This window comes from Archocentrus centrarchus, chromosome 11 (genome assembly GCF_007364275.1).
Source record: "Archocentrus centrarchus isolate MPI-CPG fArcCen1 chromosome 11, fArcCen1, whole genome shotgun sequence".
In the NCBI taxonomy this organism is placed as follows: domain Eukaryota; kingdom Metazoa; phylum Chordata; class Actinopteri; order Cichliformes; family Cichlidae; genus Archocentrus; species Archocentrus centrarchus.
In genome coordinates this window covers 180,204-204,730 of record NC_044356.1, presented here as the reverse complement: position 1 = coordinate 204,730, position 24,527 = coordinate 180,204, and the positions used below count along the sequence as shown (strand labels likewise).

Genomic DNA, 24,527 nt, shown 5'->3' with positions numbered 1-24,527 from the left:
CGAATTTTCACAAAGTGAGTTCACAGTAGCTGGATAAATCTTTTTTATTTTTACAGTCTGAGTCCATGATTCAAAGTAACATGCTGTTTTCAGGACCTTTAAATAATGTTAAAGGTGCCAAATTAGCTCAGTGGGTGAGCCCCATGGCTAAACGCAGCCCTATCCCCTGCTGTCTCGCCTCTCTGCTCTTTACTGCTATTATCGAATAAAGGCAAAAAGCCAAAAAATAATATATTGCACTGAATACAACCATCGAACTGCTGAGGACAGCTTCAGCTTCCTCAGTCTGGAGTTTCCAGAGCACCTCAGCAATGAATAGCAGTAAGTGAAGCACAGCATCAGTAAACACTCCAAACATATTCATTTATTTTTGTTTAAACTACACATAATGTTGCAAAATACATCCACACTGTATCCTTCAGCATTACAGGTTGTTTAGTACATGCTGTACATGTATCAGTGCACAGCAGCAGCTGTTCAAATGTCCACAAGATGGTAGCACAGCACAGAATTCCTTTGCCTGACAGACTTAAATGACAAACTTCTTGTTCATATGCTTCAAAATATGTCTTGACACAATTAAATTAAGGAAAATATAATTTAAAAAACCCAGTTTGATTTAAAATCTTTATCCTCTAATATGAAATACAAACACAATACAAACATGAGATGATACAAAAAGCACAAGTTCAGGTTCTCCGCAGCATCGTCAGAACAACACAGCATTTAACATTAGCCGCTCCTTACTGAGGGTGTATTGCTCATCCTCGTCCTCAGTGAATCTCTGCTCTGATGAGACGAGCAGACAAAGAGAACTCATTTCCCTCAAGGCTTTTACAGTTAATCCAATGACAAACTTGAATTTCTTCTGCAGTCGAGTCCACATGCTCATTAAGACAGTGTGCAAACATTTCTGTCTGAACTCAGAACGCTGTTGGACCTGCAGCCTTTAATTTAGACGATGTGTTAGGATTTGTGCTTAAAGTGACCCCCTCCCCAAGACAAATGTTTCATAATCAGCTAGAAAAACAGCAGGACTCAAAAGCAGACAATTTTCAAACTTTTCTAGGCATAGAAAGCTTTTCTGTGAAGAACAGAAGGTAAAAAGGCTCACAATCTCCTTTGTTAGTCCCAACATACTACAATCAGTCAACTATTCTGCTGAAATAAACTGATGTGGATCTGGGATAAACAAGATAGCTGTTCCAAACATCAGTTATTGGAAAAAAATAATTTGATGTGAAAATTTGGAAAAAACAAACTTTTCCTCAGTGTCTTCATTAGAGACGTGCCATCAGCCTTTTAGCCACGGCCTACACTTTGCTTTCACTGCAAAATCTTACGTTATTCATTTTGAAACTCTACATGCAGGCTACTGTTTGTCTGCATGCAGTGACATAAGATCGTGCAGCTCTAACATCAGCAGAGAGGATTGTGATTATCTGTTACACCCCTGCTAGCTTTCCTCTGCTAGCTCACTGGGGCTGCTTCAAACTGAATGTGCCACTCTGAGCCAGACACATCTCTAGACCTCAGAGTGGTGAGTGCTTCAGAGCCAAATCAGAGTATCTTTTATTCTATTTATCTGAGCTTCTAGATTCTAGAGTGGTTTAAAAACAATGACACAGGCATCTGCTGTGATAATTGACCTGGCCAAAAATCAGATGATTCCCAATAATACCGAATTTCTGGGTAGATGAAATAATTGATAATGTTCCTACAACTGCTAAACAACAGCCAAAGCTAACTTGCTGCAGCCTTGAAGGCTCTTCAGTCACTGTTATTGGATTACATAAAACATTAAAAAAAAAAAGAAAACTTCACTGATTAGACGTCAAAGCAGAGCAGAGAGAGCCTTATTGATCAGTGTGTTTACTATTACGGCATCCATTTTCTTCCACTTATCCCGTTCAGGGTTGTGGGTGGGGGCTACATCCTGGGAAGGGTTCTGTTGAGTGGTTGTTCTATAAAATATCTGACATGGAGTTGGCTCATAGCTAACGAGTTTGCAGAGGCGTTGAAGAAGAAGAGCTGTCACTTCACTTTTCAGTTTGGATGTAAAAGAAACACTTTTTCCAACATTTAGAACAACTTTTTACTTTGTCTGTTTAGACACTTTTTTCCCCACTTATTAGAAAAAACAAAACAAATCTGATTTTTACTTTTAAAATGTGAGAATTTGTTTTTTTTTTCCTGCAGTATGTTACCATCCAAATAAATCTCTTGTGACCCTGGAGTAAAAACCATGATTTCTGAATTTTATTTTATTTTTTAAGAACAAACAAATTATTACTTATAAAAAAGGTGAACACACTGATCAATAAGAAAAGAGTCACTAATTCAAAATAATATGATGAGAGGTTACCATGAACTAGTAAACAGAGCAGTAAATTGAGGGAATGCAGTCTGAGGCTCAAGAGGAGAAAAGGCATTAACTGGATTCAGTGTAGTTACAAAAAAAGTGCTTTGCAGGTTTGCTGACAGGTTTAATTGTGAAAAAGAAAATGAAGGTAAGAGAAATTCCTGAAACTTCTGAGCCAACTTGTCTGACTGATTTTGAATTGCACCTTCTTTGGCACCATATGCAGCTTCAGGTCTGGTCAAACAAAAGTTAAAGAAATAATTAAATTAAACAGGCGGCTAAATGCAAGTTAAGCATCTGTGTGAGAGAAAGAAAAGAAAAAGATGGTGGTAAAAAAACCAAACAAACATACAGTGGCCCAAAACTGAAAACAGCAACTTCAGTTTCCAGATAGTGTGCGCTGGCACTGAACGCCTCCTACTTCAGCGCTTACAAAACATGTGAGAGCATACTAAAAAAGATCTGCTATAGAAATAGTCAGATTATAGAGCCACATCATGCAGGACACAGAAATCATTCTTCAAGGTTGTGGACGACAGTCTTCATTTACACAGGACTATGACTGTACAGTGACCGTACAGGCAAGTCTGTTCTGTTCCAGCTGGAGTCATGAAAAACATCTGTTGTTTTTGACTCATGAATAAATAGTGTTTTTGGAGATGGAGTCTGTAAATGTATAAAGTGTGTGCTGAAAGGAAATTGTAAACATCATATCGTGCTCCCCCCTACCAATTTATCTGAATTAAAAAAAAAAAAAAACACAAAATAGAAACAGTTGGTTAGTATCTCCGGTTTTTGTTTCTGCTGTCAGGATGGGAAACTAGCAGCAGTCTCTGCACTCGTCGCTGCTAAAACAGTCAAACTGGCTGCTTGATTTTTGGATTTTAGCTGAGAGCTGGGAAGAATAAAACATATTCCTAGAAGCTGCTCGGACAGGATTTAAGCAAGCCATCTGTGCTGACTCAAAAACAGGGAGGGAAATCAAAGTTTAGAGTCGCACTGATTCTTCCCATCAGCCCCTGAGACCAAGTCAGAGTGAGAAAAGCCAAACGTTTGAATTTCTGAAAATACTAATAGAAAAAAATACTGAAATAATAATTACAGAGCAGCAAAAGCACCACCAAGGTTACGCTTATGTTCATTTTGCACAAAACCTCTCTCCAGGGTCTCTGCCAGCACCAGCACTCCATTTTTTATCAGCTTAAAATGAGGATACCTCACAGCATGAAACTGTGGGCTCCATTTTTATGCTAAGTAAACTAACTGCTGACACACTAAAAACTGGAACTGTAAAAGGAAATGTGTCATCAAAGTGTCTCTTACTGAATACATCCTGTGCAGCAAAACCATTAAACTGCTACTGAATTTTACTTATTTCTTTGTGAATTTTCACCTGTTTTCAAGCTCCTCACAGCTTTGAGTGCTTTAGCTACACAGTACATGAAAAACTGACGTCATGCTGTGATTGAATGGAACTGACAGTGGGAACAAGGTATAGGAGGAGGTATAAATCCAGCCTTTTAAAAATCACATCTTATTTTGCATTTATGTGGTGCTGGAATATTGAAAAAAATGAACACCCACTGAAGCTTAAACAAGAAGTCAGGGAATTATGATAAACCGTGTACACCACGCATGAAAACATGTAAGATGAAGCTAAAAATCAGGTTAATGGTGACAAACTTTAATTAACCATGCAAATTCACGCATTGCACACCAATCCACCACCTGCTGTCCACCAGCACCGGCCTAGATGACCAAAAATAAGCTTTTTTTTTTTTTTTTTTTTTTAATTATCTTTAAGTATGATAACAAAAAGAAAGATGCTCACAGCTATAAATGTCACCCTCATTAATGTCAACGCAATATTGATTAATCTGAATTAAGAGTAATTTTACTTTCAGTAAATCTTTAATTTTATTGTGACGTTTTCCTGGTTTTTTTTTTGGCAAATAAATTACACTCAGAATAAAAGTAATGGAGGCTAGAGAGACTCTGAACCACAGCTGTGCAAAAGTGCACAGTCAATTAGGAATAGGACTGATATGAAGAATCAATGAGAATCAAATCTCATAAAACTCCTCCACTGTTCATCTCACATGAAAACTTCCATTTAACTTTCCGCTGAACTGGCACACTGAAGCAACAGATGGCATTTCTTTTTGGAGCAAACGGTATAAAAATAACACCACCAGATGCTTCAAACAGCCATTTCCACCAACTTCAAGCTGCCTGAGTAGGATGACAAAGAAACATTCGACTAACTATGTTTTTTAAAGAGCGTTGACATCAGCAGTATCCTGTGTGCAGTGTTATGTAGAGCGGCGTGTTACAAGGATTTTGATGGTGCGTCACAGCTGTCCTTGTCATCGCTGTCGCTGAGGAAAAGCAGCGGGAACATCCCCAGAATACAGCCGATTGACACACCAATGGCTTTACCCTGCAGAAGGAGGCAAAGAAGAAATCGAATCATCATAAATCTGAGTAGGATTTTTTTTTTTTTTTTAAAAAGCATAACAAAAAAAAACAGTTGGAATCTTCCAGAGGTGAAACACCTTCTGAGTCTAGCTTTGGAAAGACAGGGCAGGTGTACTCTCATCTGAGTCTACATGTATTATTCAGAGATTTTTAGCTTTTTTTCTTTTATCCTTATAGACCTTTGACAAGATCTTGCACTTCCTTTCAATAAGAAAAAAGCTTACAAACTTTTTTCCCTGTGGATTCTCCTTATTGTACACTATCTATAATGTGGTCCTGCTCCTGAATGGGACTAATATGAAGAATCAATGAGAATCACATCTCATGAAACCCATCCAGCCGCACCATCACCCTCCTGACTGCTCCAGTTCAGCTTTCTTTTTGCTTTTATTTGGCATAAGAGAAGGATTTTAAAAATCTAACCATGTGAGAGCTGAGCCTGGTCTGCCACATATCCACCTGCTTGGGTGTCAGATCTGGAACCTGCATCCCCAGTTTGGAAGCCAGAACCTCCACATAACCTGCAAGACTTCACAAGAACAACAAATGTATATTTATAACCTCATGGACACTTCCAATCTTTAACTTCAAAGGGACAGTTCACCCCAAAAATCAAATATGCATGTTGTTCGTGGATTTGCATTCATGTTATTTTGGTGTGAGCCGCCCAGTATTCTAATACCAAAATATTCCTTTTAAAGATGACATCAGTTTGTAGTACTTTCTTTCAGGGGAAAAAACTAAATGAAGGAAACAGAAATTTACTACAAATAAATAAGAAAATAAAAAAGATATTTAAACAGAAAAAGAACTGTACACAGCTAACCTGCACCAGCAAACTTCACACAGTTTGCTCAGAATAAATCTGAATATTCAGAGACCGTTTATAAGGATGCTGCTTACCCAAGACCTGCCAGATCTGAAACCAGGTTCCCCAGAGCCGCAGCTGCAAACACAAAGAGGAAACCACTTTGATTCCTGCCGCTCTGATGAAAAAAAACTACTAGCACAGAAATGGATAACACATAAAAGAGAAATGCTGCTGATGTGTGCGCTTCCAGCAGCAACTTGGTGATTGATTTATGTCATGTTTAATGTTTGGGAAAATAATGGACTCAGAAATGGTGTCATTTTATGAATTATAAATCGCTCTCTTTAAGAGGCAGCTTTTTTTTTCTTCTCAACACACTTTAATAAGTCTGTGTAGATTCTCAGTTATCCAGGTCATAGGTCATAGGTCATAGGTCAGGTCATGATGGTTGTTCACAGTACTGTGAACAACCATCATTGAACAGAGGAGGTGGATTACGTCACCAACTTTCCCCCGCTTACAGTGCTGTCCTGAGCTCCCTTCCCAGACGTCTCAACCCCCATTCACACCTTTGTTCCAGTGACCTCAATAGGCCACAGGAAACAATGGAGCGGAGTCCTAAATTGGTTTCAACTGAAACCACTGATTAAATATGACCCACGCCCCCTTCACACCTGGGCACATGTGTTCAAGCACATGATCAATAGAGGGTCATAACCACCTCCAGGGGACTACGCCCACAGGGGTTTAAATACCTGGGTCTCTCCACCATTTGGTTGAGAACTGAAGAAGCCTTTCGGATGAGAGGTGAAACGTCTTCAAGAAACAAGAAGAAGTCCAGTCGCCTTTTTCAAGCTCCAGAGACTACACTTTAATAAGCTTTAAAGTTTCAGGAAAAAAACAAACTCAGACGTCTTAATCTGAAAATTTCGCAGGAACATGAGGTTTACTTCAGACTGAATCAAAAATCTAATAACCATCAACTCGCCATCAACTATACTTTCCTCTGAGAGAACAGGGACCAAAATCTCTGAAGGAAATCTGCACTTTGCTGTGCTAATGTCTTATCAAGGACAATTTAAGTCTGACACATTACACACATGCACACACCACCTCCTAATGCTGGATGTGGTGAAAGCTTTATCCAATCTTTTCTGCTGCTGACCCAGACATTTATCGATGAGGAAGCAAGCAGAGGTCGCACTCGTCTCTTGAGCTTATTTTAAATTGTGATTACTTCCATCATTTAACTGAATGCAACAGCACTATATCAGGTAACACTTCTAAATTCAGTCTTTATTAAGATTATATACAAGCATTTTGGTTACATCCTAACAGCCAGACAAATAAATGCAACTTAAGCTCTTATACCTGCAATATATAATACCTCTATCTTTCTTATATCTGTCTTTACTAGTTGGCTATGTACCACACTCTTTTAAGGTGGCAGTAATTAAACCATTACTTAAAAAGCCATCACTTGACCCAGCTGTCTTAGCTAATTATAGGCCAATCTCCAACCTTCCTTTTCTCTCAAAGATTCTTCAAAGAGTAGTTGTAAAACAGCTAACTGCTCATCTGCAGAGGAACGGTTTATTTGAAGAGTTTCAGTCAGGTTTCAGAATTTATCACAGTACAGAAACAGCATTAGTGACGGTTACAAATGATCTTCTTAGCGCCTCTGACAGTGGACTCATCTCTGTTCTTGTCCTGTTGGACCTCAGTGCAGCTTTTGATACTGCTGACCATAACATTTTATTATGGAGACTAGAGCATGCTATGGGTATTAAAGGTGCTGTGCTGCAGTGGTTTGAGTCATATTTATCATATGATAAACTCCAATTTGTTCATGTAAATGGGCAGTCTTCGTCACACACTGAGGTTAATTATGGAGTTCCACAGGGCTCTGTGCTAGGACCAATTATATTTACACTATAGATGCTTCCCTTAGGCAGTATTATTAGAAAAAAATTGCATACATTTTCATTGTTATGCAGATGATACCCAGCCTTATCTGTCCATAAAGCCTGATGACACACAGTTAAACTGCAGGAATGTCTTAAAGACATAAAGGTCTGGATGACCTCTAATTTCCTGCTTCTAAATTCAGATAAAACTGAAGTTATTGTACTCTGCCCCACAAATCTTAGAAACATGTTATCTAATTATATAATTACTCTGGATGGCATTACCTTAGTCTCCAAGAAAAATCTTGGAGACATTTTTGACCAGGATGTACATTTTAAACAAATATGTAGGACTGCTTATTCTTCTTGTGAACTGTCCTTTGCTTTGGATGGTTGACCCCAGACATTTAAACTTCACCACCTTCACTATCATCCACCTTCACTATCTCAACTCCTTACCGTTTCACCTTTCCACCCATTTCCCTCTCGTACACACACGTATTCTGTTTTGTGGGGAGTGGCGGGAGGAGGGGAAGGGTCAAGGATACACATGACCAGGAGGGCCTCGTTGAGCACCCCAGTTCCCTATACGTGACCACAGGTCCAGGGCTTGAAGTGAGGATTGTTTTCTTAGCGATGCATAAGGCAGTAAGAACTATGTGTGACATAGTTGCTTCCATATCTAATTCACTTACATCACCTTAAATTCACAGTTTGGGTGAGGTTGGGATACCGAAATTAAATCATGTGGAAAGATCTTCACATATCCTCTGCCAGAACCTCTGAACAGGCGTTCACGACCATATAACATGCATATAGTTCTCTGCATGGTTGCCTGAACAGTGCGTGTATATATTTGTGTCTCTGAGGCCCATTTGAAACATTCTGTGTCCCATATAGTGTATTCTACGGAGAGTTTTGTATTGTATAATGACTTTTAGTCATTTTGAAGGTGTTTAAGTATATCGGTGTCCAGAAGTTTTCATCTGGGTTGATGGAAAGATCTCACTCCCATTTTGCAGTTGGAAGGGAAATCGAATAATTAATTTTTAACAATAACTTATATATATTTTTATAACAATTTAGGGGTACAGAGATTTAGAAATTCTGTTACCCTTACAGCGATTTCTAAGTTCAGATGATTTAAATTAAATCTTGCCTGTATGATGGACCTCAATTTCTGATATTCAAGAAATTTACTGTTGCTGATTCCATATCTTGGAACAATTACAATTCAGAGGCAAAAATGTTGATTTACTTCAGTTGATGGAGTAGTCTGATATAAATGAGAACTTACCTATAAGTGTGATTGTCTTCAGAAGAGTAGCTTGTGAGTTCCCAAGGAAAGGTAATAAATGATCAGCATAAAGACTTATCTTATGGTCTTTATTTTCAGTTTGAATTCCTTTAATATCTACATTTTAATATTAATAAATAATAATGTATTAGTCTTATATAGCGCTTTTCTAGACACCCAAAGACGCTTTACAATTTCATGCACTATTCATTCACACCTCAATCATACTCTGTGGTGGTAAGCTACTAATGTAGCCACAGCTGCCCTGGGGCAGTCTGACAATTTTGTCAGATTGTGGCTGCTAGTGGCACAATGAAAATTACAAAAAGTGAGGGAGAGAATGGGCAGCCCTGCCTGGTGCCCCACCGCAAATTGAAGCTTTGGGAAGTAAGATTGTTTGTCCTAACACGTGCATTTGAAGAGCTGTATAGTGTTTTGTGTTTCACATCTGTAGCGCTCAGCATGAAGCCATGCTGTTGCTCACTGATCCTCACCTCTCTTTTCACCCTCTCTTCTCAGCAACTCTTTCCCATAGCTTCATGGTATGGCTCATTAAGTTTATCCCTCTGTATTTATATTCTGCGTGCTTGATCTGGCCAAGATTTTATGCCAGATGCACTTCCTGTCCCAACCCAATTTCCCACACGCCTTCTTTTTTTTTTAACACTTCAATGAGTTTTGGAACAAAGTGCATTTTTTGGTAATTTTAAGGCATAATTAAACCCAAAAAATATGATGCTCCAGAAAATCAACAAGATAAATATATTGCTTCTTTAGCAGTAGTTATTTGTGCTACATAATTGGATTTTTTTATGCTTAATTAAGACACTTAACTTGCCAAAGTGCCCTGAATGAGTCCATTTACCATTTAATTAAAAGGTTCCTGCGCCTACTTAACAGTCTTGTTGCACTAGGAAGAATCCAGTAATTATTAAGATTAATCTGAAACTTTAGCATGGGGCTGAAAGCAGAGCAGTAACCTGTAAATACAGACACTGATTACTGTCTGACAGCAAAGTTAGAAACATGTCTGTCACTTTTTTCAATGTTTCTAATTATATAATTGTGTTTTTATGCTTTATATACAGTAATCCCTCGCTACTTCGCGGTTCAATTTTTGCAGACTCGCTGTTTCGCGGGTTTTCGATCAATATTAGTGTAAAATATTTATTGCGGTATTTTCGCTGTTTCGCGGGTTTTTGCGGTTCATCACATGCGTAGTTGTACAGTAATGTATATATTTGGTGTATAAGTGTGTGGGGAGGGTTTATAAAAACTTAAAATAGTGAATAACTACTAAAATAATGTATAGGCATTAAAATAAATGCCTATACAGTTCTGGAACGGAACACCCGCGATAAGGATTACTGTATTTTTTTTATTTCAGATGTTTTCAGACCTAAAAATATTCACAACTCAGAAAAAAAAATGTAAAGAAAAACTACTGCTCCTTCCGAACAAGTTTCAAAAGCAAGGTTTAGCTCACTTCTCATTTCAGTGTGTTTTATCTTGTTTATTTATTTTTATTATATTTATTTTTGTTGCTATTTTTACCATTTATCAATTAATCATTAAAAAATAAAATCATTATTTCTTGTATTAAGTATTTCCAGTTCCCTCTTCACCAGAACGATCTTTAAACATTACATCTTTCATGAGACTACCATGCATTAATAGCTCCGCAGAGATGTAAAAGGAATACATTGGATTTTTTCCCCAAAGCTAAAGTGTGTATATTTTTTATGTGATTTTTATCAGATTTTATCTGGTTCGATATGTGCAGCTTTTATGTGCTTGCAGGTGAAGAAAGAATTTGAAAACCTGATTTGCATGCGAAAATGCAGTGTTTATGTCCCTTTGACCACTGAAATAAAAAGGAAATACAGATGATACATCAAAATAAGTGCCTGAGGGTGCTTTAAGGTGCCTACAGAGTATTAGGACTAAGCACAAATGTGTCTCTGTGACATAATCCTCTTTTTTTCTGTATTTAATGTGTGTGTGTGTGTGTGTGTGTGTGTGTGTGTGTGTGTGTGGGGGGGGGGGGGGGGGGGGGGACTCAGGGGGGGGGGGTCCAGTTAATACTTTTACAGAAGGTTCCACCTGAGAAAAAGACCCCAGGGATAAAAGGGATTTCTAACAGCACAAATATTTACCTGATGCTCAGACTATATGCCTCCTCCAACATGCTCCTTTTTAAGGACCCACCCACACAACACCCTGACAGAAAAGTGTATATACCTACAAGTGTCCAGTGCCAAGTGGCCCACATACATCGCTGCATATTCATATTCAAATGATGAAAAGGCACAGAGAGTATCCAAACAACAAATCAAAGCATAAAATACCAGATGAGATTCAGTAGGAGTGAGAGAAGGTGTGAAAGTTTTCATGGATCAAAGAGCATATTTGGAAAGGCACCAAGACTCCAGTCAGCTTATCTTCTGCTTTCATGGTTTTCACCATCAGCAAAATCAGCTTCACAATAATTCCAGCACACCAACAATGCACTACAGCTCTGAATAATTAACACTGTGGACTGCATTGTGGTGGAAAAGTTATTTGTTTATTGAAACTAAAAGGCAACAAAGCTTGAAACTGAATGTGCACATGCACTACAGGAGCTGAAACTCCAAATGGACAGCTTCGAATAGAAACTCCTTGATGGCCATTCGTGAGACAGTGAAACAAGCTCAAGTCATTTCACCCAGCACACTTGTAGAATAAGATAGTAAAGACCTGGGAGAAGAAACAGGAGTCAGCAAAACTTCAAAGGTTCCCCCCTCCCAATAAAATAAAACAACTCTGCAGGTTGGACTGTGATGACACAGACATAAGACCCTGGATAGATAAAGATGTCACAGCAGAGCTATTGATCTAGAGCTCGTCTTCAGCCTCTGATTTGCACTTTGCAGAGGAAAATGGAGCCAAGTATCCATGGAAACCAAAGAGTTGAGTGATGGAAAGAGGGAGAAAGCGAGCTCCAGGATTTTATGGTTTTTGTTTCCCGTGCTCATATGGGATAATGAGAACTGCGCACAATTGCAGACAACCATCAGAACATGTAAGTGCAAGACTTGCACATCACATCATTAAAAATAGTATGAATTTAAAAGGAAAATTGATTATCAAATTCTAACTAGGGGTGGGACTTTAACGCGTTAATTTCGATTAATTAATTACGGGGAAAATAACGAATAAAAATTTTTAACGCATTTTAATCGCACTTTGCACCGTGGAACGTTTCTCAGCGCACGAGTTCCAGGCATACTTATTATATCGACATTCAGTGTCCAGATTCAGGGGCCGCATCGTTCGAAGGACCCGGCCCACGTCCTTGGCAGCCCACAAAGACCGCAAAGGCCGGAAGTGAGCGGCTAGCCTTCATATCAGCGTCGCCTGCCCTCACCTCTGCGTAGCTCATGTCGCCTAGCAACCGTGAGTGTGTCACACAGCTGTGTAAAAACAGCTGTTAAACGGAGAACGAACTTTTGCTCCTTTTTGTGTTTTCAAGTCTTTAATTCAAAATAAGCTGCTAAAACAAGGATAACACATTTCAACATCAAGAAATACAGCTGAGCGAATGATTAATTTCCAACTGTATTAAGTGAGACATTAATGTAGAATAAAACTATCCAGTTATGATTGCAGGTGTTTGCTTATCACAGGAGCACTTCCGCCCTTTGTTGGTCTGTGTAGCAGACTGGTGGGAAAATAAACAAAATTTTGAAGTTTAAGCTTATGTATATTGAATCATTCATCAACCAAACTTAAATTAATATTTATGATGTTAAATATTTAAATGTGATTAAAATGCAATTAATTTCAATTAATTAATTACAAAGCTCCTAATTAATTTGATTAATTTTTTTTAATCGAGTCCCACCCCTAATTATTACTTAGGATACAATATTAATTTTATTTTACTTTACTTTAGGAGAGCATCTAGCCCTCACAGTGTCTGCCGAGAAAAATTCTGGCCCTTGGACAAATGTAGTTGATGACCCCTGCCCTACACCATAACCTGCACTGTAACCCGACATGCACCTCCATAAAAATTTAACTTCATATCATGGCGACGCGGTCCATGACTGTGGCTGGCCCGTTTACATCTTGCATTACACATGTAAAGGCTTTTGACTCACGGTGATCCTGACATCTCGGTCTCAAACGTGAGCACTTTATTTCTGTTAGATTTATTGTAAATGATAATTTCTGTTAAACCATTATTACATTTTTATTATACATTTACATTTACTTTATTTAGTGAAGAAAACATTTCTTAGCACCTCGCCTTAGCTTTTGTTATTTATAACAACCTTTGTTAAAACTTCATAAGAAGTGATGACGTTAGCTGATATCAATAAAAAAATTTCCACACGTTTCTTAATCTGTGAACAGCTTCTCACTCTTATCTTCAACAAAATTTGTGTTACCGTATTTTCCGGAGTATAAGTCGCACTTTTTTTCATAGTTTGGCTGGGGGTGCGACCTATACTCCGGAGCGACGTATATGTGACATTTATAACACATGAACTAAAATACTCCGGCCACTTGACATCTCCGTGAACTGCAGCTTTAAGGCAGTCTTGCGTAACCTGTGGGCGCAGTGGATGATGGATGGAGAGCACAGCTTAACGGCAACTGGGAGAATGCACCACCCAACTTTCCTGGAAGTCATTGGATGGATCAAGAAAACATGGGCTTCAGTGACAAACCATCCTGTTGGGATTCAGAAAGGCTGGAATAATTGGAACTGCAGCTGACGACGAGTCTGACTAACGCGACACAGAAGAGGAAGCGGCGCTTCGTCTACGGAGTGTACGGAATTGTTTAGAAGTGACACCGAGGATGAAGAATTCAATGGATTGATGGTTTGGTTAACTTGTTAGTATGTTCTTTATGCTATGGTTATCTGAATAACTTAATGTTACGTTAACATACCGAACACGTGTTCGTTGTGCGTCATGTAGCTGAATGTGCTACGTTAGCATAACGTAGGCGTAACCGTGTTCGTCCTGTTCTTTAATCCATTATTATTTTAAATTGCCGTTCAAGATGGAATTTCTGCTCTGGGTCTCGGATTCTATCAACCCCCCCCCCCAAAAAAAAGTGTGACGTATAGTCCAGTGCGACCTATATATGTTTTTTCTTCTTTATTATGCATTTTTTGGCTGGTGCGACCTATACTCCGGAGCGACGTATAGTCCGAAAAATACGGCACGTGGCTATAGTCACGCCGGCTTTACAGCGCATTGCAAACATTACCATGCCTTACTGCGACCCGCTGTTTTGGAATATTATAAAGATGGTTACTGGAGTTAGGCATTTGTATTGTTAATATGTCACAGTATACTGCAAAGCCCCATGCCTAAAATGATGCGATCTTGTATTCATCAGCACACTAGAACCCAAACACAAGTAGCCCTGAATGATATCAAAAGATTAGCTGAGATCAGCAGTTCTTCACTTCATGAGGCTGAAAACAGAGAACATAAGCTCTAAAATCTAAAGGTTTTGATTTTTCCACACCCGCCTCTCCTCTGCTCATCAAAACTTAACAGCTTCTACTGGGTATAAAAATCATAAATCAGTCCAACATATTTTGAAGATTCATGTACATAGTTAATAGTAATTAATGAGCTAAGATGGCGATTAATTTCTATTAATTAATTACAAAGCTCCTAATTAATTAGATATTTTTTTAATCGAGTCCCACCCCTTATATATATATATATATATATATATATATATATATATATATATATATATATATATATATATATATATATATTATTAACATATATATCACAGTTGTTGTAAAATAGATAGAAATCAACTCATCTGAGAAGATGGAAGCACAAAGTTTGGAACTTTGCTTGGATTCCCAATCAAAACTTTTTTCAATTAAAATGTTAACAGCCAACAAGATAATAAAGTAACTTTAGATATTACTGTGACTCTGCCTCTACAGATTCCCTGCTCTGTTTCTCTGTCAGCTCTTACCAGCCATGGTGGAGATCCCCAGTGTGACTCCAATGGAGAGTTCGATTTGTGTTCCCTGGAAAATAAAAGAAAAAGGTGAAATGTTCAACCTGACTCAGTGTTTAGCACATCAGGAAGAGCAGACAGAAGGAAATTACAGCTTTACTGCTGAGGTAAGGCTCCCCTTTTTTTCTTTATAAGCAACTAATTCCTACAAAATGAGATTCACTTACTGCTGCAATCATAATGGCATTATCCAAAAAGCCAAATCCAACAAAGGGGATGGCGTTGTGGAGTAAAACTGCAAATTAAGAGGAGAAGGTAAATGAAAAACATTAAAAGTATAGAATACATTTAACAGATTAAATAGAGAAAATGAGGAAAAGCATTACAGATCTCTTTGAAGTTGTTTCCCGTGTTTTCATAGGCATAGCGGCTGGTTTTAGATTCATATTTCAAAAATATTTATTATAAACCTTATGAGACAGCAATCATAAAATCCTAAAGTGTATATAAGAAGGTAGTGCATGCAAAGTGTCTTAAACCTGCACTCTTCCTAACATAGGGAGAACGGGGGTGGGGGTGGGGAACACAGCTTGTCTATTAAATTAATAGACACAGCTTGTCTATTAAATGCGAGAAGTATCACTTTTATTTATTTCTGTTGGTTGTTATTTTATTGATTTTAACATTGATTACATTTTGTTTTTGTTGTCTAAACAAACAGAGTTTCAAACTGAATAGGTATAATTTAATAGCTGTTTTTTTACTTAAGGTTGATATTAAAAAGTGAATCATTTGTTCATGACATTATTTGTGAGGCTTCTTTAATGTCAGAACGTTGTTTAATTAAAGAACCAGTTCTATTGGCAGTTAACCTACATAAATACATTTTTGACCAGTATTAAATGCTTTTGACCAATAAAACCTATCACACATTGCACTTGTGTGTGCTACTAAATTATTTTTGTGCTACTGAAATATTTAGCTTGCTAGTATCAGTGTAGCCACCTGATAAAGTAGGCACACAGCCCTGGAATGACATGGTCATTATGCTTGATAAAAGCCATTTTTTTTGGTGGTTTGCTCACATCTTATGATTATAAACATATACATATGTAAACATCAAATAGCATTTTTTATGCTTTGCTCCGAGTATTTACAGATCTGTCAAGTTTCCGATATGTGTCCCCCCGAATAGTAAAGTCATTCCTGCGCCCTTGCTTCCTAATGACCAGCAGGCCACGACTCCTCTGGCTACAAAAATCAGTTTTATCGAAGTCTGATAGGAGGTCACTTACTGAATCAACAGTATCACTGATTTTCAGATTTCAGAGAATATTATTTCATACTGAGAAAGACAATTAAAAAAAAAAAAAAATCACAAGAACTAAGTACATCGCTTGTAAAAGCGATGTAAAAATAAAAAAGTGTTCTGCATCTGCAATATGAGCATTAAAAAAAGTTTCTTTCCAAAGTCAAATATCAACTACTGTTCAAGCATTAAAGCCTGAACTGGAGGAAACTGCAAAATTACTGATGAATAAATTTCAGTTTGCAATTTCCTTCCAAAATTTGGAGGATTTGTGTTTGTGTGTGCAGGGTTTAATCTCTCACCATATCTGATCTGTGCTGCAGTCGGTGGTGAGGGCTCCAGTTTATCTGCAGAAAAAATAAATTAAAAACACATCAGAATTTCACTCATTAACTGCTGAGGTTTGAATTTAAGTGTCTGCAGCAACATGAAGATACAGTTTCATCACTGAAAACTCATCACAGCCGCCTCTCATGTATAATCATCCATCTAGACTTTCAGCCGAAGCTCCACAGTAAAGTTTCAGAATGCAATTGCTCCCCCCCTAAAAATGTACTAAAATGCATGAAACCCTCACCAGCTCGTGTCCTACAAGAGTCCCAAAGAAACAGCAACTAGGCTCAATTTCACTGCAGAACACTTCATTCCTGAGTTTATCTCGAGCATCACTGCAATTAATTTCTTTAAAACAAGATTATTTTAAGATTATTCCAGCTGTCACGGGGGAAAGAGGCTCATGGAAAGGAAAGGCTGCCAGAGACACAGAGACGAGGCTAAGACAGAGAGACAACCACTCAAGCCTACAGTCAATTTTTTTTTTTGATCAAAGTGTTTTTATTGTTTTTTTTTGTTTGTTTTTTTAAATAAACACAAAACAGCAACAAAAACAAAGACACCACAAAAATCCCTCCCACCCCTTCTGTGCTGGATCTATTACAGCAACGTGTACACATCTTGTGCTTGTAAAACAACTAATATTAATCTCAGGTTTGTGCATATATAATACAACCAACAATAGACCATTACACAAATTTGTCTGCTGAAATACCTTCAAAATAAGATAAGAATGGCTGCCAGGTATCGTAGAATTTTTTAACAGATCCCTTGAAGCCTACAGTCAATTTAGAATAACTAATTAACCTAACATTCATGTCTGTGCAATGTGAGAGGAAGCCAGAGAAGCTGAAGAGAACCAAACAGAGGGAGAACATGCAAACACCACACACAACAGAACCCAGAACCTTTCTTGCTGTGAGTCAACAATTCTAACCACTGCACCACTGAGCCACCATGTAGGAAACCTAGTTAAATCACGTCAGAAAAAATGTAATCAAGTCAAAGAGTTACAGCTCGTATAAACCGTCTTAATTCAGTTGGAGACAGTTCAGCTCATAGATTTAATGTTGGATGTTGGCAGAGACCCCAACAGAGCTTAAAAAACCCACAAACACCTCTCCTAATAAATTATAATACTGCTCTATGTGTAAATAAGCACCTGTTTGCAAACACCTCTGTCATATTCCCTAAAAGCTGACTTATGAATATTTCTACTGTGCTCAAAAACTCAGATATTACAAGGGTTAAAATATGAAAATACATTAAAAAAAAAAAAGTCACTATGAGACTCAGTGAAAATTCGAGCTGTGTTTCTGTGAGAGCTGCTCTCTGATTTCCATCCACAGACTCAGTAGTCCCACATGCTGGTTTGGACCATCATCTCATTTTAATTAGCGAGAAGCTGCAAAATCAGGCTGGTGCGTGGAGCACCTCAGGAAACGCTGAGCTGACTCTGAGAAGTGTGCCACTGGAACAGACTGCACTCTCGGCCAGAGTCCAATTACAGGAGTAGGTCAATTAAAGCATCAATCTGCTGATTCCTTTGTTTCCTGACTTCTGCCTTTGCTTCTGTATGTTCCTCTCACACAAGGTTCACCAAGTTTTTTTGACAGTTTCTGGGAAGACAGACAGTTGGTCTCAGCACCATTGGCCTCTCTCTGAGGGACTGTGGCTGCATGAAGAAGCCTCAACTTAGACTCATGCTAGACAAAATTATTCTGACAATCAATAATATAAAAGAATATATAAAAGAATGGTGTTTCTTTTCAATCCTGACTCAAATTAATTTATAATTTTACTAATAAATACTTGTTCAGTGATTTTATCTTCTATATCTATAGCTTCTATAGTATTTGTTACATTTTACAGTCATTTTACAAACATTTTACTGTTTCCCGTGCTCATCATATCTATAATGAGCACAACTGCACACAATTGTGGTGTCTCCATAACATAGTCAACATAACACAATGGTACAAAATGTTGCTCTTCACCCATTTTCAACACAACAGGATGCCTCTGTGCTCTCCTCTCACACTTACATCAACAGTGACAGTTTGCACTACAACAGAAGCAGTGAGTGGTTAAATTTCTCATTTATTTTTCAAACTATAAAGATTTACTGGTTTTATTTTGGAAACTCCACATTAAAAAAGAAGGCAAAGAGAGGGCAGCTGAGAGGCTGTGATGAGAGTGCCTGCCAATCAAACAAACTGACTGTGATAACAGACATATCCACCAAATGAAAGTCCTGTCATAGTTTCAGGATCTATGAGTAGGCATAAATATGGTCAGATGGTGAGCTCAAGGATCTGCGCAGATGTCCAAGAACCTGCCAGTTTTTTTGTGACCACGTGGACTCGTCCACAGGGGATTATCTTCAGGGATGTGATCGACTAGCTGACTAGATATTTTAGTGCTGCCTTTGCAAGTCAATACCAGAAATGATAATCTGTTAAACATTATTCTTATTTTATTAATGTACAACAGCAGCTACCCATAGAAGGCAACAGAATCTTAGCTTACCACGTGGACCACTCCCCAGAGCCAATTCCCTCCACCTCTGTCCACTTCTGGTAAATGACAACGAAGGTATAACTAGACTTCCACTGAGAGCAGCCTCACTAAAAACAGTTTCAGGCTACATGGGATAGTGATCTGAAATTGACTGTTGCCTTGGCCAAGAATATGATCATGAACATTTACAAAAAAAAGGGACATATTCTCTGAAATTTTTTACAACATCTTGCTGTTTCTCCATCAAGTCTCTCATCCTAATTGCAGATATCCAACTGTACTGTCACTGAAGTCATCAGTGAGTTTAACACACAAGCACATGAACCAGTTCTCCACCTTGCAGCAGATCTTCAGAGCAGAAAGAAGATTCATTGCCAACTGCAGTTCAAGGCTATGGAGCTGGACTACTTTTTTTTTTTTTTTTTTCCTGGAGCCAATCCCAGCTGACATGGGGCCAAGAGGCAGGGTACACCCTGTACAGGTCACCAGCCTGTCACAGGGCCAACACAGAAAGACAGACAACCATCCACACTCACATTCACAGCTATGGGCAATGTAGAGTGGCCAATTAACCTAATCCCAGTGAGTGCATGTCTTTGGACTGTGGGAGGAAACTGGAGTACCCAGAAGAAACCCACGCAGACACGGGGAGAACATGCAAACTCCACAGAGAGAGAGAGAGAGAGAGAGAGAGAGAGAGGGGCCCGGGCCAAGGTGGAACCAAACCCAGGCCTTCCAGATGGTATTCTAACAGTGAGGCAACAGTGCTAACCAGTGTGCCACCGTGCTGCCCCGTGCATCGTTCAAGTATATATCACACAATGAAAATATATGAATGAAAATATAACCAACACAGGGAGTGGATGGAGTGAGGCATAAACATAAGTAAAATATACATTTCATGGAAATCTTGAAAACATACAGGCTGTAATATAAATTTTATCTGGAGACTATTTTAAATATATGTATTTTGAGGCTCAGCAAAAAGCATACCAATGTGACTAACGGCCACAGTAAAGGGTCCGTGTGTCTGACAGATATCCACTGCAGGTTCAGTTCAGTGTGATGCATTCAGATAATGTGCTGATTATACATGTACACAGGTCTGCCTCACTCTTCACAGGTTCACTGGAGTTTTCCTTATGCAAACATTTCAAAAGTTTATGTCTTCCAACTTATTTTATTTGTTGAGAATATATGATTGCAGTGATTCTTATAGTGGGTAGTTTTTGTTTGTTTTAAAACACTACCTGCAAAAAAAAAAATCAATGTATATTTTAGCTGCAATATGAATTACAGATTCAGCGCTAATTTCCCCTGACAGAATGAAACGCTTAAGCCTAATTATAAAACACTAATTGATCTCTAAACTAAAAAAATACAAACCCTCTGGGGAGGTCTGGCCAGAGCGGACCTTTAAATCTTGTAGCTGATCAATGAACCCACAGGAGATCGATCTCAATTATTTGCTAAAATCTTAACAGCATCCATGGCTGACCAAGGCCTTCAAAGCATTTCATTCACAGTGGCATCAGTGGAGCACAAAAGAGTGATGGCAACAGATGTGTACAGAGTTTTTAAATCACTATAAACAGATGTGTGCATGTAAATATGCAGAATCACAAGATTCTGGATTTCCTGTTTGTAGTCCAGGTGATACAAAGTTTGAGTTTGCAAATTATTTACAGCTAAACGTTTCAAGAAGAGAGCGAAAGGAAGTATTTTATTTGTTGAAATGCAATCTCAAAAACCATCAGTTAATGTTTGACAAATGTTTACGTTCATAAACAATAGATAGCACACAGAACATTATCTGCTACGCAGATATCCCCTGGCTACAGCTAAAGCTGGCAGCTGCCCACAGAGGAATAACCGAAAGAAATACACTATCCAAAACTATCCAAAAATTAAAGCGAAAATTTCTTCCATGTACCAAACAGGTGTGCGGTGCTGTTGTGCCAGCAGTACTACTTACATCAGTGGTCCCCAAATTACGGCCCGCCGCACATTTGGCCCGGCCCCCTGAACACCCCCCTTACCCCCACCCCAAGGGAAAAAAATATTGCCCCCTGTCAAAGAGAATGTAATACTCTCATTATATCGCAGTTCACTTATTGTGGCTTCACTTTATCGTTGATTTAAAAAAAAAAAAAAATTACAAATTCTGTTCCACGGAGTTTTCATTATATTGCGGGATTTTGCGGTATATAGATATTTCTGTAACACATAACTATGTTCATCACTGGGACAAAGAGATCAATTACGCCTATGCCAATAGTGGAAACAGAAGTTACGGAGGGCGAAGATACTGCACCACCTTCATCGCCATCAGTACTGCCCAGCTACATAATTCATCATCTTCATCATTCAAGTTGTAGTAAGAGAGTGGAGAAGGTTTATATGAGTGTGGGAAAGGTTTATAAAGCCTTAAAATATATATAAATAATAAAATTAATATAACTCCACTACTTCCCGGATTTTCACCTATCGCGGGGGTCTCTGGAACGTAACCCCGCGATAGGTGAGGGATCACTGTAATGGCGAAAAGGTTAGGTAAGAGAAAAATCGATTCAGAATGCAGGGTATTTAACCTGCAGTGGACAAACGATTATTTTTTTGTTCAATGCAAAGAAAAGGCTGTTTGTCTCATCTGTCAAGAGGCGCTGGCGGTATTCAAAGAATACAATCTGCGACGGCACTATGAATCCCGTCACAAAGACAAATATGATAGCTTGCAAGGCCAAATGCGGGCAGACAAACTGTCAAAGTTAAAATTGGACTGTTAGCTCAGCAGAATACATTTGTACGCCAAGCTCAGCTGAACCAGTCATCCGTTCGGGCCAGCTTTCGGGTTGCTCAAATGATAGCAAGCAGCGGTAAACCTTTCACGGATGGAGAGTTTGTTAAGAAATGTTTGAATGCTGTTGCGGAGGAGGTGTGTCCCGAGAAGAAAGATGTCTTCAATGCAGTGAGTCTGTCAGCGAGTACAATCACCAGACGCATCGAAGAAATCGGGGGTAATGTGTATGCACAGCTGCAGCAGAAGACAAAAGAATTTGACTTTTTTTCATTAGCATTGGATGAGAGCACAGATGTGCAGGACACAGCGCAGCTGGTAATTTTCATTCGTGGAGTTAACGCAAACTTTGAGATGTGCGAGGAGCTGGCAGCCCTCCAAAGTCTCAAAGGGACTACAACGGGGGAGGATATTTTCGGCAAAGTATGCCAAACCATGGAGGAGTTGGACCTGGACTGGTCAAAGCTTGCCAGCATCACGACTGACAGGGCTCCTAGTATGGTGGGCGTGTCTCGGGGTCTAACAGGACGCGTCAAGCGGGAGATGGAAGAGCGGGGTCTCACCGCCCCGCTACAAGTCCACTGCTTAATTCACCAGCAAGCACTGTGCTGCAAAGTGTTGAAGTGGGATTCTGTCATGAAGGTTGTGGTGTCATGCATAAACTTCATCAGAGCAAAGGGACTCAAACACAGGGAGTTCCAACAATTCCTGTCTGAGCTGGAGTCTGCGCACGGCGACGTGCTGTATTACACAGAGGTCCGATGGTTGAGCCGGGGCAGAGTTTTGAGGCGTTTTTACGAGCTGCTACCCGAAATTAACGCATTTCTTCATTCAAAAGACAAAACGGTTCCAGAGCTGATGGACCCAGAGTGGAAATGGCACCTGGCATTTTTAACAGACGTGACAGAAATGCTGAACAGCCTTAACTTGCAGCTACAAGGCCAGGGGAAACTCATTTGCGACATGTATTCCCACATAAAAGCATTTGAGGTGAAACTAGCACTGCTTTTGGAACAAGTGAAAAAGCACAACTTCATCCATCTCCCTGCTACCCAAAACCTCTCTGCAGAGAACCCAGCGGTCCCGTTCCCAACTGAAAAGTGTGTGGAAGCACTGGAAATGCTGAAGGCGGAGTTCGTTGTGCGATTCTGTGAACTACATGTTAATGCAAAAGAAATCCGTCTTTTCCAGAACCCCTTTGTTGCCGACATCGATGAAGCCCAGCCTTCTTATCAGTTTGAGTTGGCCGAGTTACAGAACTGTGATGTTCTGAAAGACGCGTTCAAGCCCAACAGTCTTATTGACTTCTATGCCGCCCTCCCAAATGACACGTACCCTAACATAAAAAAACACGCAATGAAGATGTCCACACTTTTTGGCAGCACGTATATCTGCGAGCAAACCTTTTCACACATGACACTCCTGAAAACTCCGATGAGATCAAGATTGACAGATGAACATCTGCATCAGTGTTTGAGACTAGCTGTGACTAGAATGGAACCTGACATTCAACTTCTCACCAGCCAGATTGCAGGCCCACAGTTCACACTGATGAACATACATAGGTAAGCTCACTTTTCGGACTTGAATGAGTCATTCTGAGTATAAACAAATATGATCATAATAAAATCTACTGGGATAAAATCCATCCCCACAACCATACTGGTAAATGTAATGTGCTGTGTAGGTGCTGTATCACTGAGTTTGGTTTCTCAGCCTGCTTGCTTTGTGGTTTTCACAGGGAAGTTGATGAGAGAGAAAGCTGCAAACAGCGGTATCTACAAGCCTTCTGGAACCTTCCTTATAAGGAAGGAACACAAGAACTTTGAAAGACTGCTCATATGAGTCATTTAAGAAAGAGATTCTGCTCTGACAACTTTACCTGTTAAGATGTGCACGGCACAACATAAAATTAATGTTCCACAGACTTTTTTTTCTGTGAAGAACCCAGAGAGGGTTATTTGTTTATTATTTCATAAATAGTGTTATTTATTTTGTAAATAGTGTTATTTAGTTTGTTAATAGAGTTATTATTTATTTCCTGACTTTTTTTTTTCTGTGAAGATCCCGGAAAGGGTTATTAATGTTTGGTTATGTGTCGTTTTCTGAAAACAATAAATGTTTATGTTGAGGTACCCCTGCAATTGTCACACTTTTTCTATTTCAAACTGACCCGGCCCCCCATCAGAGAAGGGAAAAGTTATTTGGCCCTTGCAGGAAAAAGTTTGGGGACCCCTGGCTTACATCCATAGTACAGTCATTTACACACAACCTGCAGTTCTAAACCTTTCTTGCACTTATATATACGGCTGCATAGAACTTACAATGTAGCATATGCAAGTGGCTGATGCTGGTGTGCCTGTAACTCAGCAATTTCTCAACCAAAACACTACATATTAGTATGATTTCTCTGAGTTGATCCATTGTCTTCCAATAAGTTAAAAAAAATTTTTTTTAAAAAGGCAGCCATGCTGTGCAGAAGGAAATGACAGCCAATGACAGACATGTGGGGTGTTTGAGCTGCATTTCTAAAGAACGGCACGTCAGGTTACAGAGTTGGGTTGCAAAGGCGTTTGTAGCTACAACATACTGACTGTAGATTTAATGCCAACTTGTCCAACAAAGCCACACATGAGAACGCAAATGTCCAATGCAGTCATTTTGAACATAAAACATCAAAAAAGCACAGCTAATATTCTGGTGCATTATGTGTCCTAGGAAC

General features: G+C 39.0%; 1 protein-coding gene across 1 annotated transcript in view; it reads right to left on the bottom strand.

Annotated features, from left to right (window-relative positions):
* Nucleotides 1–354: 354 nt before the first annotated feature.
* The window catches only part of LOC115788649 (transmembrane protein 65-like), a 50,768-nt gene continuing 26,595 nt past the window's right edge, over nt 355–24,527 (bottom strand). Inside the window, exons 2-7 of the mRNA XM_030741774.1 lie at nt 16,458–16,502; nt 15,074–15,141; nt 14,862–14,916; nt 5,744–5,786; nt 5,264–5,369; nt 355–4,802 (exon numbers count right to left, since the gene is read on the bottom strand). Coding sequence (XP_030597634.1) covers nt 4,692–4,802; nt 5,264–5,369; nt 5,744–5,786; nt 14,862–14,916; nt 15,074–15,141; nt 16,458–16,502 — 428 coding nt within the window. The 3' untranslated portion in view covers nt 355–4,691. The remainder of the gene's footprint in view (nt 4,803–5,263; nt 5,370–5,743; nt 5,787–14,861; nt 14,917–15,073; nt 15,142–16,457; nt 16,503–24,527) is intronic.